The 24,525-nt window shown below is 37.1% G+C and overlaps 1 protein-coding gene across 1 annotated transcript; it reads left to right on the top strand.

Moving 5' to 3' along the window:
- Window positions 1-289: 289 nt before the first annotated feature.
- On the top strand, window positions 290-23,907 carry YTHDC2 (YTH domain containing 2; the record flags this gene model as incomplete). The annotated part of the gene is made up of 22 exons (XM_009573808.1): window positions 290-378; window positions 4,129-4,325; window positions 6,102-6,301; window positions 6,918-7,084; window positions 10,084-10,186; window positions 11,379-11,535; window positions 13,608-13,715; window positions 14,810-14,958; window positions 15,361-15,496; window positions 15,856-15,982; window positions 16,932-16,997; window positions 17,874-18,052; window positions 18,227-18,323; window positions 18,409-18,496; window positions 18,587-18,667; window positions 19,627-19,709; window positions 20,752-20,857; window positions 20,994-21,113; window positions 21,478-21,750; window positions 22,290-22,416; window positions 22,941-23,146; window positions 23,712-23,907. Coding segments are annotated over exons 1-22 (3,055 nt in total), but the record flags the coding sequence as incomplete, so codon positions are not given.
- Between the last annotated feature and the right edge of the window lie 618 nt (window positions 23,908-24,525).

The following is a 24,525-nucleotide window of genomic DNA, read 5'->3' as shown; positions in this document are numbered from 1 at the left end:
GGAGGCGAGGCGAGGCCCGGAGTGGGGGTGACAGACATCTAGGCCCGGAGGCTCTTCATCGGTTCTCCAGTAGAAGCCTCTCCTCAGCTCCTTTTTGCTTGAATAAGATGGCTTGCTTGTGAACCCTGCATTGCTTCCAGGTGTGAAGATACAGCACTGCCGTTAGTCCCGTTGTTCACGGGAGAACGTGATAGGTTTGGGGATTGAAAAACTCGTGACATCGAGATAATATGTCAAGAATACTGCATGTTGTGTTGTTATGTTTGGTCTTTTAATTATCTTTCTAGAAATGGAATTTCCTTCTTCTTTCACCAGTACTGAAAGAGCATTTGTTCACCGTCTTTGTCAGTCTCTTGGACTGATATCTAAAAGTAAAGGGTAAGTTGGAGTCTGATTTTTATTTATTGTTTTCTTTTTTTGGTGCAAATATATGGAATTTCATGACTAGCATTAAAATGATCTGTGTTTTTAGCATATCCTGCACTGGTGCAGGGAATAATACTAGAGAAAAAAGTAAGATAAAAATAAGTGTGCTTTGCTTTATGTCTACTTAAAAAAACTTACGACTTGCTTAGTTTGAGATAGCTTGTCCTTATACTGTTTTGTGGATTTCATGGGTCCATAAAAAAGACCTCTCACCCAGATCTGTTCTGTTTTTCATGCACTATTGTGTGCCCGAGGGTTTTGCGTAGAATCTCATATCTTGACAGATAAAATGTAACCTAGAGCAGCATGTCCAAAAGAGTGCTTCTGTTGAGAAGTGCAGGAGAAGAAGGTTCATATGCAGGTACAATGATGTTTGTTTCTCTTACCCTGCTCTGATCTTTTGAAGGGAAAACCCATGTTCGTTGACCTGATGAGCTTGTGTGAAAGCTGAGAATCTGGTTGCCTTGGGAGTTGAGGTGGCAAAGCAACTGGAAAGGGAAAGTTGCAGGAAAAACCCAGATAGATGGAGTGTCATGTATAACTTGTGTGCGCGTGGACTGTTGTAAAGCTGTAGCAGCATTTGCTGTTCCTCATTTTTGGTGATACTTCATGATTCTTGCAAAAGCAGTGTAAAATGCTATTTCTCTGGTCTATACTTAATTACGGAGTAAGTGCTATTTAGCACTGATTGTGTTGAATGTGTAGCTTGGTTTCAGAAGATCTTATTCAAGCACAGTTCTGTTCAAGTGAAGCTATGCTTCCAATGTGGTTCCAGTCTCGGGAGTGGTATAGCTGATTTTTGCCACAGATGCCTGAGACAATAAATGTGGCTAAACTTGTGTATCTTTGCATCATATTTTGGGAACATGGAGTGTTAGAAAGCCTTGTCAGATGTGCGCAAGTGGTTAGCAGGAACGTGGTTGGGTTGTATGGTGCCTGTGCTTAACTGTAACTGGTAAACCCTGCTTGAATCCTTGTTGATTCTTTGTAGAGCTTTGTAAGTATCTCTGAGTGGCTGCCTAATAGATTCTCTGGTATTTTTGGTAGTTGTTTTCATAGAATCATAGAATATCTCAAGTTGGAAGCGACCCATAAGGATCATCGAGACCAACCCTCTGCTCCTTACAGGACTACCTAAAACTAAACCCTGTGACTAGGAGCATCATCCAGACACTCCTTGAACTCTGACAGGCTTGGTGCCATGACCACTTCCCTGGGGAGCCTGTTCCACTGACCCACCACCCTCTCAGTGAGGAACCTTTTCCTAATGTCCAGTCTGAACTTCCCCTGACGTAGCTTCATTCCGTTTCCTTGTGTCCTGTTGCTTGTCACCAGAGAGAGCAGATCAGCATCTCCCCCTCCACTGCGCCCCCCGAGGAAGGTGTAGACTGCGATGGGGTCACCCTCAGCCTTCTCTTCTCCAAGCTGAACAAGCCAAGTACCTCAGCCCCTTTTCCTAAGTCTTGCCCTCAAGGCCTTTCACCATCCTTGTCACCCTCCTCTGGACACACTCCAACACACACTGTTGAATACTTACAGAAAACTTATTATAAGCTTTTCATAGCTAGTATGCCTCTAGACATTTAGTAGTGTAGTATATTGGGTCTGGCTGGGATGGAATTAACATTCCCCACGGCAGCCTTTGTAGTGCAGTGCTTTGCATTTGTAACCAGAACAGTGTTGATAACACACCAGTGCTTTGGCTACTGCTGAGCAGTGCTCACACAGCATCAGGGCTGTCTCTCAAGCTCCCCCGCTAACCCCCGATTAGGAGGAGTGTTGCCAGCAGGTCGAGGGAGGTGATCCTTCCCCTTTACTCAGCACTGGTGAGCTATACCTGGAGAGCTGTGTCCAGCGCTGGGAACACCAGTAGGAGAGAGACATGGACACGCTGGAGAGAGTTCAGTGAAGGGCCAACAAGATGATGAAGAACTGGAGCATCTCTCCTAAGAGGAAAGGCTGAGAGAGCTGGGACTGTTCAGCCTGGAGAAGAGAAGGTGGGGTGTCTTATCAACGTATATAAATACCTGCAGGGAGGATGCAAAGAGGACAGAGCCAGGCTCGTTTCAGTGGTGCCTAGTGCCAGGACCAAGCACTGACACGTTGCCCAGAGAGGTTGTGGAGTCTCCCTCCTTGGAGATACTCAAAAGCCGTCTGGGAATGGTCCTGGGCAACTGGCTCTATGTGACCCTGCTTGAGCAGGGGTTTGGGCCAGATGACCTCGAGAGGTCCCTTCAAATCGCAATGGTTCTGTAGTTCGAGGTTGCTGAGATACAAACTACTGAAGACTGGGAGCATAGTCGTGGGAAGCATTGCGGTTTTTCCAATTCTGCCAACCTTTCTCTGGAACTCACATTCAAATACTCTTTCAGCTTCAGTATTTTTGCTGTTCTGAAATGTTATCTTGCATTGACCAGGAGCTGAACCCAAGCCAACAACTTAGAAAGCAGCCATGTTGTGGTTGGGTTGACCTTGACTGACTGCCAGGTGCCTAGCCAGCTTGGTCTGTCACTCCCCCTCCTGAACAGGGGAGAAAATAGCATGGGGTCTTTCCCACAGGCTGAAGTTCCTTCAGGATAAACCTGCCTCACTGAGGTCTCTTCCATGGGCTTCAGGCGAATCTCTCCTCCAGCACCTGGAGCACCTCCTCTCCCTCCTTCTTCACTGACCTTAGTGTCTGCAGGGCTGTTTCTCCCACATTTTTCTCGCTCCTTTCTCTCACAGCTAATGTGCAGTGTTTTTTCCCTTTCTTAAATACAATATTACAGAGTCACCACCATTGCATCTCACTGCCCTGCAGTGAGTCTGTGGGAGCTGGCTGTGTGCGGCATGGGGCAGCCCCGGCTGCTCCTCACAGAGGCCACCCCTGCCAGCACTTGAGTATCTGCACCCCATACACAGGCACCACTATACCACCCCGCCAGGGACGGGGCACTGGGCTCTTAGTGTGACCTTCTGTTCTTATCCTGAGAAGTCATTTTCAAAGTGTTGATATGTCATTGCAGCCCAGGCACAAGACAGTTCAGTTTCAAACATATTTACAACAGTTCTTTGCATTTCAGTGTCAAAGTTAAGTCTTGAGAACAAATGCAGTGTTATGATTAAGTGTTTTGGCTCTAATTCTACATTGTAAATATTTGATAATGAACATCCTGGAAATCTGATTTGTTTTACTGGATTTCCTTAAGGCTTGGAGTATCACTAGAAGGCTGCTTGTTTGTCTGTTATGTCTATTTGTTGATTTTTAACGTCTAAGTCTCTTAAATTAGTCTAGAAATCAGTTTTGTGTAATACCTCTCAGTATTGATTGATAGAATGATTGATGGAGCTGGCTGTCTTTTGGGAACAGCCAAGTTTTTTTGGGAAGCAAATGCAGTGATAGACCTTTAAAAGAAGGATAGCAGAACAGTGTTACATTATGGAGGCCTAATTGTAGTGTTGTGCTGGGCGTAGTCATCCGAAGTCTGCAGTAGCCGTGCTGCACTACCTCATGTGAATAGAGGGTGGTTTTGATAGTGGATATTCTGTTATTTTTGTGTGCATTATGCTACATAGGATGTTATTTGGAAGTTTCTAGTTACGACATTATATTTGAAAACAATCTGACAGCCATTTTGAAAGAATTATGGTGGAAGATCATTACATAGAGGTAAATAGGTTACTTATTCCTAAAATACCTTTTTCCCCCCTCCCCCCTCCCAGAAAAGGAGCAAATCGATACCTGACTGTAAGGAAGAAGGATGGATCGGAACTGACACATGCAGTAATGACTTGTTGCTTGGCTCCCAGTACGAAACATGCTGTTCGGAGTTTAATTCAGAGATTTCCTGTCACAAATAAAGAACGAACAGAACTTCTGCCAAAGACAGAGCGAGGAAATGCATGTGCTGTTGAATCTGGTATGTTCAGCGTGTCTTCTGATATGGACTTGTGGATCAACGCTGCTTAAAAAAAAAAAACAATCCACAACCCAACCACAAAACAAAAACGTTTCTTTTCTGTCTCGTCTCCCATCTCAACTGACACCCTCCCCCCCCAAACAAACCCATTAATTTTCTTGACTTTTAATTGTTAGTATAGGGTCTTTTAAAGCTGGTGTCGTGAGGAACTTAGTCAGTCATGTCACCCACATTCCATTGTCTCCCTTGTGCCAAGTTACTTTTGAATCTTTGAGCCAGTTCCAACCGAATTTATTTGGAAGTACATTTCTGAAATGTGATTTCCTACAAATTCCATGAGGTGAGATTGAAGGGAGAAGTGTTACCATGACTGCCGTATAAGAACACCCATATGAGAAAATGAGGGTGGCTGTTCTGCGTATAGAAATTCATGTTCTTGATAAAATAAGAAGTTTATTTTTTGTTTCTCATCTTTTAAAATAGATTGGGCCCCTAAGAGACTACTGTCTAAACTTCGTGATTTCTAGAATATGAAAGAGTTCACTGGAAGACAAACTTCTGATATATTGTGTTGTTTTTTTTTTTAAACAATGCTTTTAACAAGATTATTGCTTTAAAAGTTACGAGTGTAAGAGTTATGTTGTGTTTCTGTGTACAAAGCTGGGTGTAATGCACAAGAAACACTTGTACCAGTACGCCTTGTTTCATTGGATATCTCTGATTTATAATGGTTCATGCTTTAAGTGCTTCCTTTGCTAGTTTTCTTTTTCAATTGTTTCAGTTGTTTTATAGGATTTTTTAATGAACAGAGGGAAACTATAATAAAAGTACTGAAAATCAATTCCTTAGGAATGTAAGGCATAAGCCAATGAACAGTGTAAAATTTATCTTTCTTTACTTCTCCAGAATAGTTTTTGGCTCTTTTAATCTGTTAGCCTGTGTCTGTCTTGGTAAGACAGTGCTTGTAATTTAATATATTAATCTGTTAATCACATTAAATATGTATAATTGAATTTACAGCAAGCTTTTCATTCCTCTGGAAAATAATTATTAAGGAATTATAGAATAGCATTTACAGCACTGAATTTGAAGTAGTCTCCTTTGAAGACATGCAGGTTCTTTGGCTACTTATGCATTGCTTTCTAATACATCACACTGTGTTGTGTGGGTCCATGGGTCTAGATACAGCATGGTTCAATTTGTGTGATTTAAGACAAATCTTAGGACTACAGCATTAGGTTATGTAAGGTTGACTGAAAGGAGGTCATAAAAGACCAGGGAGGATGTGGCATATGAATCACAGTAAAGTTATCTTTTTCTCAGAAGACGTGCTTGTCAGTTTGGAGTAACTTAAAGGTTTAACTTACACATTACAGTGAATATTTCTAGGCGAACTGTGGAGGTGTGAATGTGTAAACATGATACAAAGGCCAAGAAATTATGCCAGGCAGGCTGCTTTTCTCAGGTTTAGTTTCTATTTCTCTTTGCTCTTCATGGCCTTTTTTGACTTTGCGCAATGCACTGGAATAGTCTGTTTTTGTTCAATGAAAGTAATGTCTATGAAGGTAATAGCCCCTTAGAACAACATTTATTTCAAGGACTGTAACAGGATGCGTTACTATGAATATGGCTTTTAAATGTGTGATGGGTTTGTAACTTCATCTGTAGGGATGCATATAAAGTCAGGAATGTTCATTTTTATGTATGACTTTTAAGCAATGTTTTAGTGACCTTCTTTTGTATCTGTTTAAGTAAATTGTTAACTCTTCTTCACAGAAAACAGAGAAGTGAACAAGACAAGTGGACGACTTAACAATGGTATCCCGCAAGTTCCAGTGAAAAGAGGAGAATCAGAGTTTGATTCCTTCAGGCAATCCCTACCAGTTTTTGAAAAACAGGAAGAAATTGTCAAAATAATAAAGGACAATAAAGTTGTTTTGATTGTAGGAGAGACTGGATCAGGAAAAACTACTCAAGTATGTTTCTATAATGAAATAAAAAAGATAACAGTATTTATACAAAACCAATGCCAATTTTGTAATATTTATGTAATAAGGGATTTCTTTATGCTCGTTTTAAGGCTTTTGTTTTCCTATATAGTCAAAAGTCTTGTGTTCTAATTCAATTTCTTGCTTTTGAAATACTAAGCCAGCAGATACTTACTAAAAGCCTAAATGGTTCTGCACAGTCTTCTCATAGATACTAGTTTTTTGTTAAAATAATATAAAATATTGAAGGGCAAGTAGCTCTGATTTTGTATAGCCCTTTTCCTTCTAAAGCTTTTTCTGTTCTTAGTATCTAGAGTAGAATATTATTGTGTTAAAGTGAAAGATTAGTATGGTTTTTTTTTTAATAGATTTCTCTGAAGCAGGAGAGAGAAGCTTCAACTTTTTTTTTTAAACAGATTAAACTTAAAATCAGAAATTTGTTTTTGCTGCCTTTCTGCCCCTTCAAGTATGTTTGCAATCATAATCCTATTGTGAATCCTTTTGCAACCTGTGTAATATTGAGACACAATTAAATTGTTTCACTGTGGTAAAAAAGCTATGACTTTTTCAAACTAAAAAGTAAATTTAAACCACTTCTTTACAGATTCCTCAGTTCCTCCTTGATGACTGCTACAAAAATGGAACTCCCTGTCGTATATTTTGCACTCAGCCAAGACGTTTGGCAGCTGTTGCTGTGGCTGAAAGAGTGGCAGCAGAAAGAAGAGAAAAGATTGGCCAGACAATTGGTTATCAGATCCGATTAGAAAGCAGGTACTGATGATATTTCTTAAAGTCAATTGATCTTGTGTTGGTATCTTTAGTCTTGTGTACATTTAAACTACAGTATATTTGGGATACAGCCTCGTAAAAGTTCAGTATGTAAAGTATAGGTAGGATATGTAATTTCACGTAATGGAATATTTAAGAGTGAAAAGGACAGTTTTGCTCCTGTATTTTCCAGTTTTGTGTACTAAGTTGTCTTACATAAGTGAATTGCAGGTGCTTTCTCTTGACTTCTTCTTGGGTGTATGTGGAATTCCTTGTCTTATTTTCAAATCAAGTCTACACTTTCCTCTCATTTTTTCTCCCTACTTTTAACATGTATAGATCCAAAAGTTCTGCAAGCTTTGAATATAAGTAGGAAGACCAGCATACTGTAACAATTGCTATATACTGAGTTGATAGGGGATGTAAAAGGAAAAAAAGTAAAATTTGAAAGTGAATAATGAAATTGAGCATTATTTACCAATCTAGTTTGGGTTAAACTTACTCTGTTTCAGCTTTTATGTTTAAAGCATGAAGTGATACAAAAGCAGAGATTTCTAGGTCACCTGAGGAATTTGTTCCTAAAGCAGAGCGGGAATGGATGAAAGTCTGAAGGTTGTGTGTGGTTTCTAGATTCTTTGAACCGTATAGATGGTGGGATTTCCAGGAATGGGCAGCAGGTGGGTTATGAGTGAGAAGAAGATGGCAAAATGTATAGCTGGTTGTGTTGCTTGTATGGATGAAGATATCACATAGCTAATGAACATGAATGCACGTGAACAACAAAGCAAAGTTAAAGAAGGATTGGAATATGTGTACAAAGGCTATTAAGGGATTAAAAGAGCTAGTAAAGATGAATTGCAAATAAGGTGGATGATTAATGTGTGGAAGTATTATGCTGGTTGAAGGAGAACAAAGTATAGGTCAGATCAAAGTGCAAGAATTACTGGAAGCAGTGCAGAAAATCCTGCTTAAGAAGAATCAATAGATTCACTCAAGAGGAAGAGCAAAAGGGAGAGATGCCAATATGTCCAACTCTGGGCAAAAAAGATGCGGGGTGGAGGTGTTTACAGTAACACAGGAGACTTAAATTTTTAAGTTTTATTAACTGTTAGACAGCAATGATGATTTCTAGAAGGCTGCTGAACGAGAGAGAAGAGTCGAGATGGGGAAAGTAAAGCATTTCCATCTTGGATATGTTCCTTGAATTTAATATGTAGGAGGATTTTTGAAAGGAGGGATGAATTCCAAACTTGGGAAGAAATATGCCTATGATAACTAGTGAGTTCATGTCTTCCGGAAAAGAACTGTAGAGTACTACATAAAGGAACTTTTCAGTACTTAAGGTGGCAGTGCTGGAGAAAGTAGTGTCAATCGCTGTTTTTACTTGCACAGCTAACTCTGCCACAGGTACTAGCATAATAACTTTTAAAGATTTTGAAATTCTTGAAGAGAAAACTTAAAGCATTTGAAAGAATCAGCTGATTTCTTTGTGATTCAGTCAAGTATAGTGTATTGGGTTTGTGTGGCAAGGTTTTGGTAGCGGAGGGGCTACGGGGGCGGCTTCCGTGAGAAGCTGCTAGAAGCTTCCCCCATATCTGATAGAGCCAATGCCAGCCAGCTCCAAGATGGACCCGCCACTGGCCAAGGCTGAGCCCATCGGCAACGGTGGTAGTGCCTTTGTGATAACGTATTTAAGAAGGGAGAAAAAAACTGCATGACACCAGCAGCAGTCAGAAGAGAGACGAGTGAGAATATGTGAGAGAAACAACTCTGCAGACTCTGAGGTCAGCAAAGAAAGAGGGGGAGCAGGTGCTCCAGGCGCTGCAGCAGAGATTCCCCTGCAGCCCGTGGTGAAGACCATGGTGAGGCAGGCTGTCCCCTGCAGCCCAAGGAGGTTAATGATGGAGCAGCCCATGGAGGACCCCACAATGGAGCAGGTGGATGCCCAAAGAAGGCTGTGACCCTGTGGGAAGCCCGTGCTGGAGCAGGCTCCTGGCAGGACCTGTGGGCCCATGGAGAGAGGAGCCCACGCTGGAGCAGGTTTTCTGGCAGGACTTGTAACCCTTAAGGACTGCACCCTGTGGAAAGGACCCATCCTGGAGCAGTTTGTGAAGAACTGTAGCCCGTGGGAAGGACTCTTGTTGGAGAAGTTCGTGGAGGACTCTCCCGTGGGAGGGACCCCACGCTGGAGCAGGGGAAGGGTGTGAGGAGTCCTCCCCCTGAGGAGGAAAAAGTGGCAGAGACAACGTGTGATGAACTGACCGCAACCCCCATCCCTGTCCCCCTGCGCCACGCGGAGGGAGGAGGTAGAGAAATTGCAACTAAAGTTAAGCCCGGGAAGAAGGGAGGAGTGGGGGGGAAGGTGTTTTAAGATTTAGTTTTTATTTTCTCATTATCCTACTCTGATTTGATTGGTAATAAATTAAACTAATTTCCCCAAGTTGAGTCTGTTTTGCCCGTGACATGAGTGATCTCTCCCTGTCCTTATCTCCACCCATGAGCCTTTCGTTATATTTTCTCTCCACTGTCCAGCTGAGGAGGGGACTGATACAGTGGCTTGGTGGGCACCTGGCATCCAGCCAGGATCAACCCATCACATACAGGCAAATACAAAAGCTATATCCAAGCATATGCTGAAGAATTGGAGCCTGTTTTTCCAAAGCAGTCCACACTGAATTTTCCAGTAAATTAAACAACATGGAGAGGTTCTCCAGGTTCTGTTTCATTTGGTTGTTTATTTATATAAGTTTGAATCTCACTTTGTTAATTAATCCATTGTCTGAAGTCTTGGAGCATAAGCACTGGGATTCCTTAGGAACTCTCTGGGAATAGGCATAGTTTAAAACCAAATAGTATGCATGAATTCTTTGGTGAGAGTACTGTAATCTAATTCCACTTCTGGTGAGCAGCTGTTCAATTCTTTAATTTTCAGTAGGTAGTGAAAAGCTAGCAGCATTTAAATAGTGCAAAATACTGAACTATCTTTATGAACTGTTCAATAGGGTTTCTCCAAAGACACTGTTAACATTTTGCACTAACGGCATACTGCTTCGTACGCTAATGGCAGGAGACAGCACTCTATCAACTGTGACACATGTTATTGTGGTAAGAATCCTGTTGTATTTCATGTGAGGTGGAGCAGTATGTATTACTTGTTGATTTGAAGATGAGATCCTAGTTTTCTTTATTAATTTGCTAAGCATTTTTGTTTGGTTAGAATCTGAATTAGGATTAAAGACTTACTGAGTCTTTATTGTAGCATGTACCTTTTTTTTTTTTTTTGGTAAAAATATAGAATTGTCTTATTTTAATATAAAATTAATTTTGGAATCATGATGCAGTTGTGGAGGACAGAGCTCCAAATTTTTCCAAACTTTCTGTGTCAGAAAGCAGAAAAGTCTTAGGGAGGCTTATGTAGATATGATTCAATGTGTGTGTCAGAATTTCTTATATCATGTACTTGTTTTAGCAATACCAGGTTTGCAGTCCATTTGTTTGCCCAAATGTTTTCAAGATAATGTAAATATCAGTAAATTATTTAAGTGTGTTAGTTTATGATTACGTGAATATTCCTATTGTGGAGTTTGATAAGTCAGTGGAACCAGAGTGTTTAGCGCAAGGTTAAGTTCTCCGCTGCTGAAGACAGAAAAATTCATGATAATTTTAGGTGCCTGCCTGTTTATCAAAATGGGAAAAGGTGTGAGAATGACTTGTACGTTCTTGACTTCAGCCTAAAAATGTTGTATTTGGGTCTCTGCTTCATAAATTCATAATATAAAACAGAAGAACACACCAACAAAGATGATTAATCAGTCATGTGCCTTAATTGATGATAAGCTTTGTGCATGACTTAATGGATCTAAGCAGTCTAACTTTTATGTGGGACTTAATGGATCTAAGCAGTCTAACTTTTATGTGGTATCATACATTTCTTTAAATGTTCATCAATTGTGAAGTGAGAATTTATTTTAATAAGATTTGTAGGATTTGCGGTTTGTGTCATTATCTTGAAAATGAGATTCAAATAATTAGAAAAGTTTCAGGAGTTCCCTTTAACCTCTGAAATCAAGGTATATGTGGCCTGTGCGTTACCAGTGCAGTCTGCTCTGATATCTTTGTAAAACTTTGAAATATTTTTTTTACTTCATATAGTTTTAAAAAAAATCCTTACTTAAATTAGACTTACCAGCAAATTATATATTTTAGTCTTTAAAAAAGTTCATATTTGTGAAAAGTTATAATCTTGGATCTGTGATGTTTATCTGGTGTTTTTTTTTTTTTTTCCCTTTTGTTATAGGATGAAGTACATGAGAGGGATAGGTTCAGTGACTTCTTGTTAATAAAACTGAGAGATGTGTTGCAAAAACAGACTAATTTAAAACTAATTATTTCTAGTGCTGCTCTAGATGCAAATCTCTTTATTAGGTATTTTGGAAGTTGCCCAGTAATACACAGTAAGTATTTATGTAAACTCTTAAATCTGAGTATAACTGCCCTAGGACTTACAGGTTTTACTAAATTGTAGCAAATCATTCTGAGTAAGGGAACATGATAAATACACTGAGAGTTACAACAATGCTTGTTCTTTGTTCATTTTTGTTGTTTCTTAACTATTTGCACCTACTTCAGAGTGAAGTGTTCTGGTCACTTCAGAAATATAGTCCTACGCAAATTGGGTTTTCATGTTTTAATCGCATGATTCTTTATTTTAAAGGAAATGATTAGCTGTTAATCTGGGTAAACATTGAGAAAAGACATGGCAATTTATGTTAATTTATGTTCAGACTCAGTAACCTGCAGTTAGATTACATTCAAATGCAAAGAAATGTTATCATTATTGCTGTTTTAACTTCATTTGACTGATCTTTAGTAGAGGTAAAACATATATGTATGGGAGATGCTTTCCCTTCCCGCCCCCGCCTTTTTTCCTTCCTTTCACCCTCCTGGCTTGCAAGTTTTCTACATGGGTGATCTCCTCTGGCACCTTGCGGTCCCCTTCTTTTTTCAACGATGTCTAAATATAACGTGTTTTGAAAGGAAGCTTTTAAGAGAAATGCTTTCTTTTCAAAACAATCAAATAGACTGTCTGCATGTCAGCCTTTTTTTAAGAAGCTCGTCAGTCCCAGGACATGTATAGGATCACGTTCTTTAGAATCTTCTCTACAAATCATTGGTTTATTTTAGTGAATGTTCCTGAAAATGAAATCTATTTTTTCTACAGGTAGAAGTGTTTCGTTCCCAGCTCTGAATTTCTGCCTAGTAAAATAAGGCTTGCAACTTGTTGGAGGCAGGAGTCTGGAAATTACACATGATTTCAGTATTTTCCAATTTTTGTTTGGAGAGGGGAAACCTCAATTATAATTGTGCAGCTTTCCAGTTTAGTCTTCTTGTAGCTTCCTGTTCATTTAGATCAATATGTTTATTCTGGAAAATCTGATGACAATCTTTCTCCAGTTTACCTTAGTCATTATACTGTTATCACACACTGGTCTTCACAAGCTAATCACAATTGAAAAGATGTTTTCCTTTTCCTATTTTTGAGAATTTAAGAATTAAAAGAAGAGAGTTTAGATACTTTGTCTATTAATGCCATGAAAAAGATCTGATCCTCCTTCAGCAATATAGCTGACAAAATCCTGACCACAGAAACCAACGTTTTGTAGTTGTGGGTTCCTGTAGTACACAGAGTTTGTGATCAGTGTTGGAAGACTTCCTCCATGACAGCTTCTAAAAGTATGTGAATTGTAGCTTGTTCTTTCTGAAGAAAAGTCCTAGGTGATTTAAAGTTAGCTATGGCAAGTGTCTGCTAAGGGACCAGAAATTAAAATCTAGAGATTTTAGTTCTTCCTGTGAAAAAGAATCCTTCAATGTCCATAAATAAGGTCTAGAAAACAGTGATATTGAAAAAGAAATCAGGGTAAATTATTAGGAAATAAAGACCATTGGAATATCTCATTCATCAGGAAGTATTCAGTAAAGAAAGCCAAGTTTGGCTGAAGTGATTGAGGATATTGAGAGAAGTCCATCTCCTCATATACTTCTCAGGAAAAAAAAGTAGTTTAGTACAAAGATGGCAATCTGCTTGTGGGATCTTGCTGTATTAATTGCTGTTATATTTTGTAATCCAGGTGTCAGTCTTACACACTGAATTCATTTTGGTAACCCTAAACAAAAATGGCTATTTTCTTTTTCTTATTTTGATAAAATTGCAATTAATAACTGTCAATCCTATGAGCATCCCTTGCTATAACACTTAATAGAATTGAAGAGGTTAATGAGCAACAAGGTACCCAGCTGGCATTTCCCTTTTGAAATGATGTTTTGTTTTGTGGCCCAGTAATCTTAAGAAAATAAACTCCAGTGAAGATACTTTTACAAGAGATTTCAAGGAAAGTAATAATTCCTTAAATCAGGCCCTAATAATGTTTAATTCACTTTTTGTGTCTACAAAAATGCTTTTTTAAAATGAAGATTATGAATGAAGCTAGGGAATATCGAACATTTTATGAATTATTTATACTTTCAGTACAAGGAAGACCTTTTGAAGTTAAAGAGATGTTTTTGGAGGACATTTTACGAAGCACTGGGTATACAAACAAGGAGATGGTAAAGTACAAAAAAGAGAAGCAGCGAGGTTGGTGGATTTCTTAATTGTTAGGGTTGGCAATGAGTGTCCTTGATTGATTGAACAATTAAATAGGGTGATTCTCTGTTGAAATTCCAAAGTCAGAATATTAAATGAGACATGATCTTTAGCAAGTGTCTTTAAGCTCTCAGTGTTTAAATTATTGAAGTAGATTATGTAACTTTAAAAAAAAAAACAAACAACTTTCACTTTCTTTCAATGGTTGCATTCTTCTTGCTTTCAGTTGATAAATGTTATACTTTTCCTAATTATTACGGAGTAGAATTGCATATAATTGGGGGCTTTGCCCACATGAAAGATATAGAAGCAGAAGATACTCTGTGCTGACTTCTGGGTGCAACTAAAGTGCAGCCGTTAAAGAGGGCAGGATTTTGTATATCTTGCACAGAAGTGATTCCTGTTAGTAACATTTTTCACTGCATTCTTCAGACATGGATGCATTTAATATATATAGCCCAGAAGTGTTACCACACTTGAACTTAATATAGTTGTTTTTCAGTTAAGTAGATACATTATTTGAGAAGTTTTCCTGACAACTGATCCTAGTGTGTATTTTAAAAAAAAAAAAAAGGCAAAACCCAAAGCTATAATGTACAATCCTAACTGTACGTTTATCGTCGTGCTCAGCTCTGATCACTGTGGATAGAAAAGTTCAGTTAAGGCACTGGTGTCTTCTACTGTTCCTTCTACTTGTACACAAAAATCAGTTGTTACATGCAGGAATTATATCACTTCTCTTCAGTATTTCACTTCTGGAGAAAGATCTGGTCTGAGAATTGTGTAGAAAATATTTACTTAGGAAGCTCCTTTGAATGCAGTAAGTTGGAATACTGGAGATTTAGGGTGTTAAGCACCCAAATAGTATTTTTTACCTTGTTCTTATAGCAGATGTTTGCAATGGTGCATTTTGGATGCCCTTAATCATGGAATTTATATTGGACTGATAACAGCATTCTAAATTAAATAGAAGAGATTGAATAGGTAAAACTTTGTGACTTGATGTAACTATTATTTGTAATTGAAAACAATGGATAATTAAGACAACTGTAAAACTTTTTTTGGAAATACTTTATGCATTCTAGAAGAAAAACAGCAAAGCACTCTTACTGAGTGGTGTTCTGCTCGAGAAAATAATAGCAAACTGGAATCTCAGAGACAAAGATCTGTCCCAAGTGCAACTGAAGAGTATAATCTGTTGGATGATGGTGGTGACGCAGTATTTAATCAACTGGTAAGTTTCTCCTTTTGTTGAAGAGATGTTTGAATCTGCGTTATATTACTCTATCCAGTTAAAAACTGTTTTCTAAAGATACTACTCCTGTAGAGTTTCTAGAAGGATATTAATGTATTTTAAAACATGATTTTTTTTTTTTTAATTAGCATGAACTACTCTAGCTAAAGTGTGATTTCAGTTATGGTGGTGGTACGTAACTTTTGTTTAGATCAAATGGCTAGACTGCCATTGTTTAAAGTGCTTGCATATGATACAATAAATGCTTTAACTGATATCTGAATGCTGTATTTCTGATCGTTACTTGGAAAACTGACTGTACAAATTCTTTGTGTCTAATATATGAGAATAAAGACAACTCTTTGAAGAGATTAATCTTTCAATACTGTTTTTTCTCTTCAGACTGAAAAAGATGTGAATTGCCTTGAACCATGGCTAATAAAAGAAATGGATTCTTGTCTTTCTGACATCTGGTTGCATAAAGATATTGATTCCTTTGCTCAGGTGTTCCATCTCATTCTAACTGAAAATGTCAGTGGTAAGTTTCTCATCTTATTACATAAGAAAAAAACAACCACAAAATAACCTGAATTTCTGTGGCCACTTTATCTCCAATTTCACATGGTGTTATCTTTGAATTCTGATGCTTATTGAAAAAATGAATAGAGTTAGCAGAATTAATGACTTCTGTAGTTATTTGTTGTTATACTTGTTTTGAAGTATTGACAGATGTTATGTTTCTAAAATAGTGTTAAATTCACATGAACTGACTGGTGGGATGAAGTGAGGAAACAAATTCTCTTTGGGCTGGGTTTTGAAAGGCCTGTTCATACTACATTCAGATGAAAAGATAACAATGTTTGTATTGGTTTTGCTGATTTTTTTGGTACCTGTCAGTTGATTATAGGCACAGTGAAACCAGCGCGACTGCACTAATGATTGCTTCAGGGAGAGGCTTTCTGAGTCAAGTAGAACAACTGATCAGTATGGGAGCAAGTATCCACTGCAAATCATCAAATGGCTGGTAAAAACAAACAGATAAACTGAAAGATAGATTTATTTGTCAATATACAAACAAGAAAGAAATTTCTGTAATATCTAAATGAATTCGCTAACTTACCAGACTACTGTAAGCATTAATAGGTTTTGATAGTCTAAACAATTTCTAACTTCTGTTTACCACATTATTTTCAGTAAATTGTAAATTGAATTCTTAATTAAACAGTCTCGAATATGGGATATATACTCTTGGTTTCAATGAGTTTGATTTAACACGCTGGTTAGAAGAATCTTTCTCACTGGGTTGATTGAATTAGATCCAAAATGTTTGGCGATTCTTATTTTAAGAGAGTAACCTATATCAGATGTAAAAATAGTGTATTACAGGTGCAAAGATCTTTGCTGTGTTATATTTGTAAATATGTTGTATCGTGTAAAAGATATTTGTGAATCTGTAAAAATTCAGGGAACTATAGTAAATAATTGTAATATGGAAAGATAAGAATTAGGATTCCAGCAGTCTGATATTTGGTACTACCACTTGAAAAACTTGGGAAACAGTGTGAACTGCATTGTGAGGAGGGTAACTTCTGTAAGACATCAAAAAGCCCAATGTTTTCACACATTTTGGAGAAAAATGTCCAGGGTGTGACTTTGCGGGATGATTTAAAGGAGCTAGTAAAGGGTACTGCAAAAAGGCATGGCTTATCTCTGGACATTGCTGTGTGTTTTTTGAAGGAATGGCACATACTTCCGCCTCGTTTCCTTCCACATGTTTGCATGTGTGAAAACTGGGATTCTTTCTTGGTAAAGAATTCCAGTTATCTAAAAATGACATAGCTATTACACCTGTTTATGCACTTAAAATGGGAAGTGCAGATCCAACAATAACAGCACGGATTAAACAGGATAATGCAGAATATTGATAGAAAAGTGCGGTGACAGTTGTCTCCTCACATAATGCGCTGTTTCAGGATGGCTTTGGACTGGGCTAAGCGCTTTGGACAGACAGAGGTTGTTGACCTGTTGGAGTCCTACAGGTAAGCTGTAACTACTTTGCAGAAACGGTTGTATAAAATGGTGAAGGGAAATTTATATTTTGTCTTCTTTTAATCAGAATAGGTTTTAGCTTTTTATGATTTAAAATCTGGCCTAAATAGCAGGATTTATTTGATTATGTTTGCACAACTCCTAGGATAAATACAGTTCTAGCGTTTATCATCTTGATGTGGACATTCCTATCATGATTATATATCTAGGCAGAATGTGATTATAGTAACTTAAATAAATATGCAGAGGAGATGCTGATTCTATACAATGTACCATTTTAATTTCAGATGCTTATTGTGGAAACGAATCTGTTGTGTGTTTTTATCTGTGTGTTTATTGTTGATACGTGATAGCCATATTAAAGAAACTTTATATTACTAACATGTACACTAGGCCATTCAAGAATTGTTTTTTGGTTAGCTTACAATTGTTATAGTTTATTTGCAGTTTTGTAGAGACCTATATTATTATAATTTCTCTTAGTATAGTTTCTGTTAGTGTAGTGCCTGCTTAACTGTTATGGTAGGGAAGTTTTTTGAAAATAAATTTCTTTTAAATATTATTTTTTCCTTTAACAGATAAACAAATGGTGTCTTTATACTTTGAGTTCTGTCACATTTGCTTATGGTTGTGTTTTAGTGAAGCATAATAAAATTAAAGTTAACGCTAAAAATTGAAGTTGCATGCTTTACTGGGTTAACACTTAAATCAGTGAACAGTAATAGTATTGTGGAGATGCTGTTCTGCTACACTTTAAAATCAAAATTCGAGACAAGTAGTCTTGTTGGTCTAATTTTGAATTGATGGCTGAATGCAAACCCGAAGTAACCAACCTTGACTATGTCTTGTGTATTTTTACATTTTAGTGCTTCAGTGGAATTTGGAAATCTGGATGAAAGTTCCCTGGTCCAAACAAGTGGTAGTGACCTTAGTGCAGAGGACAGAGAACTGTTGAAAGCTTATCATCACAGTTTTGATGATGAAAAAGTGGATCTGGACCTGATTATGCACTTACTTTATAACATCTGTCATAGTTGTGATGCTGGTAGGTATATAGACACGCTCCCAATAAACTGCTGTGGATTCAGCTTCTGATGAATTGTGCTCTTTTCTCAGTAATACCAAATAGGTAAAACCTTCCGAGTGCTAGTATACGCAGTACTGACATATATTTGAAGTGCATTTTCTATTTAACTCTGCAAACCAACTTCTTTTTTAGGAGCGATTTTAATATTTCTTCCTGGATATGATGAGATAGTTAGCCTGAGGGACCGTATTCTTTTTGATGACAAGAGATTTGCTGATAATGCTCACAGGTAAAACCTCTAGTTTCTATGGTTGTCTTGAGTTTTTATTGTTTCTTTTAAAGGTCCTTAAAATGTGCCCTTTGTCTTGCATTAGATACCAAGTTTTCATGCTTCATTCAAATATGCAGACTTTGGATCAGAAGAAGGTGCTTAAAAATCCGCCTTCTGGCGTCCGCAAAATAGCAAGTATCAGAGGACTTCGTCAGATATTATATTGATGTATTTTGTCTTTGCTTTTACAGTTATTATAGTTGTTTTTTTTTTAATTGCAGATTCTGTCTACTAATATTGCAGAAACCAGCATAACAGTCAATGATGTTGTATTTGTTATTGACTCAGGCAAGATGAAAGAGGTATGATTGGCTTAAACTTTCTTTGGGAAGCAAACTTCCTAGTGTTATTTTAAAATACATAATACATAAATTTTGGAGAACTTTTTGTTTTTAATAGTAGGCTGAGAGCTAGTGCATGTCAAGCAACAAAACTCACTGAGAAGTTTTGACATCCATTTGTTTTATGACAAATACTGTAAATAGCTAGCTGTTTAAAAACCTGTAAAAGCTATTGCAGGTTGATATATTGATTATATCTCTGTTTGTTTTTTTTTTTTAAATTTGGTATTTCTGTTTGATTTTTAAAACAAGTTTGTCAGTTTGGACCGCCGTCTTCCTGAGACTTAGAGAACATTGGGAGTTCCCTTTGTCCTACTATTGTATCTAGCCCAAGTCTAATCCATTAAGTTTTTAAGCACTGTTTTTCATGTGTTGAATGCCCATTCCCTAATTACTTGCTCAAGAAAAGTGAGTTAACATAATGAGGCAGTTTAAGACCTGTATATGGCTTAGAAAATAAAATTGGATTTCATAGGAGATATGCATACAAATTTCTGAAGTTCTTACGGTAATACAATTTTTTTGTAATTTTGCATCAAATGTAGGAAAATAAGGACATAATTTCCAAGTGAGACAAAGAAGAAAACTTTATTGAATATAATAACATAATAACATATTTTTGCTTGGTTTGTGGTACCACAAAACACAATCCATGTCTTTTATTGACTTACAATTATCTATTGACTACAAAACTTTAATTTAGAAAACTGTGTAGCACAAAGATCCTGCGAAGGATGTAGCATAAATTCACTTGAAAATAAGTACTTTAGAACATACCTTTGTGCCAGAAGCTGCTGGTGCTTATTATTATTACTTTTTTTTGTTTAGAGAACTTCTGTTGATGATCTAAATCATTAGAAACTTCTATTTCTTGTACCCTATTCAATCTTGTTTTTATGTTCCTTGCTTTGCTTTTATAGAAGTCTTTTGATGCACTGAGTTGTGTTACAATGCTAAAAATGGTGTGGATTTCAAAAGCCAGTGCTATCCAGAGAAAAGGCAGGTAATAAATGCTTCATACTGAATTTTGTTTTGCAGATATCCACCATCCTGTATGTTAAGGATAAAGCACACAACATAATAGCAGCCACAGTGGGTAATGTTACTAGCCTAGTCCAATATCGTGTTGGACAATGGCCAGTACTAATTCTGTGCAGAAGAGTAAGGTTCAGCATGTATTTCCTTGGATTCATTTCCCAAAAGTGACACTCAGGAATTTCCCAAACCTTACATTAGATCTAGGTTGTTTTCCCCCCATGAGCTGGCTCTCCTTCCTCTTTCTCCCATGTAGCACCAGCAGCCACAGTGTTCAGTAAGGTGTTTCACAACTTATCTGTGGGCAAAGGGCTGCCTATTGCTAGTTTTTAATATATGTCCCTATATTAGAAGAGACATTGAGCAGTGATTCCTTATTCACCTTCTCCAAACTATGCATGACTTAACAGGCCTTTATCATATTCTTCCCAACACTGGGTGAGGGCTAAAAGGATATGTAGCAACAAATGCCTATGTTTGGTGATATGACATTGGCATTAACCTGCAGGAATTTGAGCGTGAATGAGCATCTGCCATCTCTGTCTCCTCACTCACAAGTTATTCGATCTTCATTCTACCTTTTACTCCCAGAGTAACTTCCAACTGTTTGGGGGTTGTGAAGAGGAAGAAATGAAGTTTATGACATATTCCTTACAGCAAAGGACAGTTGAGATTTGGATTGATCTTAGGTTAGCAAAAAACCCACATCACTTTATTTTTAGATAGGCCTTATTTTTGTTTCTCCAGATCTTTCAGTGTTGGGGTAAAATTATAGTAACGAATTTCTATACTATCAAAAATAATCCATGTACTGGAAAAGTCTCACCTCATGTGTGGGACTTAACGACAAAATTATCTTTTTCTTAGACCTACTTCTACATTTCTATTCTAAGTTTGTGTGTGTGTTGTTTGTTTGGTTTTTTGGTGTTTGTTGTTGTTGTTGTTGGGTTTGTTTTTTTTTTTTTAAAGAAATTCTGATTTTCAACAACTTCCCGTATTTTATTTTCAAGGGCTGGGCGCTGTCAGCCTGGAGTCTGTTTTCGTCTCTTCAGCAGACTCCGATTTCAGAATATGTTGGAATTTCAGACTCCAGAACTTCTAAGAATGCCACTTCAGGTGCATGTTCAGTTGGAAATTACAACTTTTAAAAAATGTATTATTATCAAACTATACTGTGAACTCCAAACAAGTGTGTATTTGTGGTTTTTTCTCTCCCAATCTTAACAATCTTTTTTTGCTTTTTAACTTACAGGAGCTTTGTTTACACACAAAACTTCTGGCTCCAATTAATTGTCCAATTGTTGACTTTCTTATGAAAGCTCCCGATCCTCCACCAGCTTTAATTGTGAGAAATGCTGTGCAAATACTGAAGGTCAGCAGAGGATTAGATTTAGATGGGAATTGTATTTGATTCTATATTTGTGGTGTGGCAACATATCTTGCTGAGTTTTGTTTGTGCTGAGATGTTGTTTAGTTACTTAAGGATGCTTTGAGTTTCTGTGTGTTGTTCATTTCATTTTGTGTGTGTGGATGTATTTTTCCATGTTAAGGGAAGAGAGTGCTTAAAATTCTCTCCTCTCAAACTCTTAAAAGTTTGACTTGCTTTCTTAGTGTTTGGGAACAAGTCTAGTTAATGTCCAGTATTCACATCCTTTCTGCTTTTACTGTAAATTAATTTTGTCCACTTCCCCCCTTCCTGCCTTTTTTTTTTTTTCTTTTTAAAAAAAAAACCCCAGACAATAGATGCCATGGACCCTTGGGAAGATCTCACTGAACTTGGTTATCATCTCACTGAATTACCAGTAGAACCACACCTTGGTAAAATGGTGTTGTGTGCTGTTGTCCTGAAGTGCCTGGATCCTATTCTTACTATTGCTTGCACTCTTGCATATCGAGACCCTTTTGTCTTACCTACACTGGCCTCTCAAAAGCGTGCAGCCATGCTGTGTAGAAAACGTTTTACTGCAGGAACATTTAGTGACCATATGGCGCTTCTCCGGGCTTTCCAGGTATTATTTCATCTTCAGAAAGAGTACTAATCATGATAGATCACATATCAAAGTAAATGATGTACCAATCAAGTTGGATGTAGAATGATAGACTATAGTTAAGTCCTTACAGAAGAAACTTTATTTTTGCCTAGTGGCTTTCCTGTATATTGGACTCATAAATTTGTGAGAGAACACTTTTTATCAGATTTTTTTGTTTATATTTTCAAACCTGGTTGAATTCTAAATGTTCCAACAAGGTGCCACTTTATATCCTGCTACACTGATAAGTTAAAATAATGATCCTAACGTTATGATCTTTATCATAACTTAATATAATGATCTTACAATAACTTAACATAATGTTAATTTAGGGAATGGGTAAAGAGAATCTAGTACTTAACCAGAAAAAAAAAAAATTGGTTTGATACATTTCCATTCTTTCAGAATAGTTTTTGCCTTTGTTTTATTGACGTAGATGTCATTCTTTAAAAGAAGTGCATTTCTTTTATTTTAGCTAATCAAATTAATAGGCAAATGTAAAAAAATATTCTTTACAGGCATGGCAGAAGGCACGCAGTGATGGCTGGGAGAGAGCCTTCTGTGAAAAGAACTTCCTGTCTCAAGCCACAATGGAAATCATCATAGGAATGAGAACACAGCTTCTTGGCCAGCTTAGAGCCTCAGGTAAATAGCTTGGAAAAGTTTTAACATAGTTTTGGAGTCAAGTGTATACCTAGTACAAGTGTATACAAATTGTAACAAGAATAGTGTTCACTGGTGTCATTTTCCTTCCTTAATTTGAAACACACCAGTAACACATTCGTGCTGGGCGTGGTGCAGATGCTAGCGTGAGGAAGTGTGGCTAGGGAACAGCTGATGTAAGTCAAAGCGCCCTGATTGTTCCACACGCCACTGGCTTTCAATGTGAGATATGTTTCCTTGGATTTTTACGTTCTAATAAATTATTTCCGTAAGAAATGTCTTTGTATTGTAAAAAGTAATTCTATTCTATGTTAGTATAAAACCCCTTACCAGGAAGGATTTCAGTATAATGGTTTCTTCTTGGTGCTGTTAAGGTTGGCAGTGGTGAAAAATGCAACAAATTTGTAGTTTATTTCACTTTTTTTTTTTCCAAATTCCTTTTGAGAAGCAAAAAAGTAGATCTTAAGTACAAGCAAATATAACACCTTTTCGTCCTCTTTCTTCAGGTTTTGTTAGAGCCAGAGGAGGAGCCGATATTAGAGATGTTAATACTAACTCTGAAAACTGGGCTGTAGTTAAAGCTGCCTTAGTGGCTGGGATGTATCCCAATCTAGTGCATGTAGACAGAGAAAGCCTGGTTTTGACTGGACCAAAGGAGAAGAAAGTGCGATTTCATCCTACCTCTGTTCTTAGTCAACCTCAGTATAAAAAGGTAAAATCATTTTGAATTTATAGTTCACAAAAAAGAGCACTATATTCTATCAGACATTTTAGAAATGTCTCTTCGTAGTTGTCAGTACTTTAAAAGCAACATGTGCAATAAACACTACATTTTTTGAAAATATTTTTCCTGGCAGTTGATAAAATAAAGAACTGGAGTTGGTTTACTTTTCCAATATTATTTCATCAAAACTTACTCCACTTAGTCCTTCTTCTAGATGGAATGAGACAAAATGGTAGAAAAACCTAGTTTCAAATGAGACTTTTAAAGATGTAACAATCCCTGCTCATAATAGCAGGAATAAATTCTGCTCTGAAAATGATTTACTTTTTTTTTAAGATCCATTTTTAAAGGAAAATATTTTGTTTCAAGATGGTAGGGTAATTTGTGAGTCTGGTTGCATTCTCTCTCGCTTTTTTTTATTTGTGTGTATAAGTTATGTGTATATAAATATTTATGTATTTATTTCTACATATATAAAGTAAGAAATGTGTTAAAATTTATTTTAATTACAAATAGAGGGTAAAATAGCCTACTCTTCCCTGCTCTTGCACAGATTCCCCCAGCAAATGGGCAAGCTGCAGCCATTCAGGCACTCCCTACAGACTGGCTTATATATGATGAAATGACGAGAGCCCACAGGATAGCAAATATCAGATGCTGTTCTGTTGTAACACCTGTCACTGTGTCACTCTTCTGTGGACCAGCTAGATTACCAAGTAATGCTTTGCAGGAACCTTCATCTTTTCGAGGTATAGTGGGGTTTGGATTTGGAATGTTTCCATTGGTATATACTAGTATGTGATATGGAAGGCTTATTTTTCAAGAGTATTTAATAAGTATATTGGCTAATTCTTAAAATGATAGCACGATAGTTCCTGTAGCTATTCAAGAATAGCTTATAGGCTCTATAATAAATGTCTCAGCTTTGCGAATCCTTACAGATTCGTATCCATAAATTACACTTACATAGTTCTGAAGTCTCAGAAATTGCAGTGTCGTTTGTAATGAAATAAAAAATGCAAACAAAATTTCTAATGACAATACTAATGCTGAAAAGTGTAGTATATATGTTTCTTCTACAAACTAGTTTATTTGATACTTCGAACCAGATTATTCAAAGTGAATAATAATTTAGAAACTATCAACATGGCAAATACTCATATTGCTTCCAGTCAAAACATGCATTTTAAATATTATTTTCTACTGATAACTTTTAATGACAATTAATTATACTACTAACTAGAAGTAGTAGGGAATATATAGAAATTTCCTTGTTTTTTTCTTTAAATGGAGTGCTGTAGGAATAGAAGCAAAAATAATCTATCCTGCTGCCAGTTCTCTAGAAATCATAGAATCATAGAATCATT

Source organism: Fulmarus glacialis, unplaced genomic scaffold (assembly GCF_000690835.1).
Source record: "Fulmarus glacialis isolate BGI_N327 unplaced genomic scaffold, ASM69083v1 scaffold12023, whole genome shotgun sequence".
NCBI lineage: Eukaryota > Metazoa > Chordata > Aves > Procellariiformes > Procellariidae > Fulmarus > Fulmarus glacialis.
Note: the sequence above shows the minus strand (reverse complement) of the source record. Positions and strands in the feature narration are given on the sequence as shown.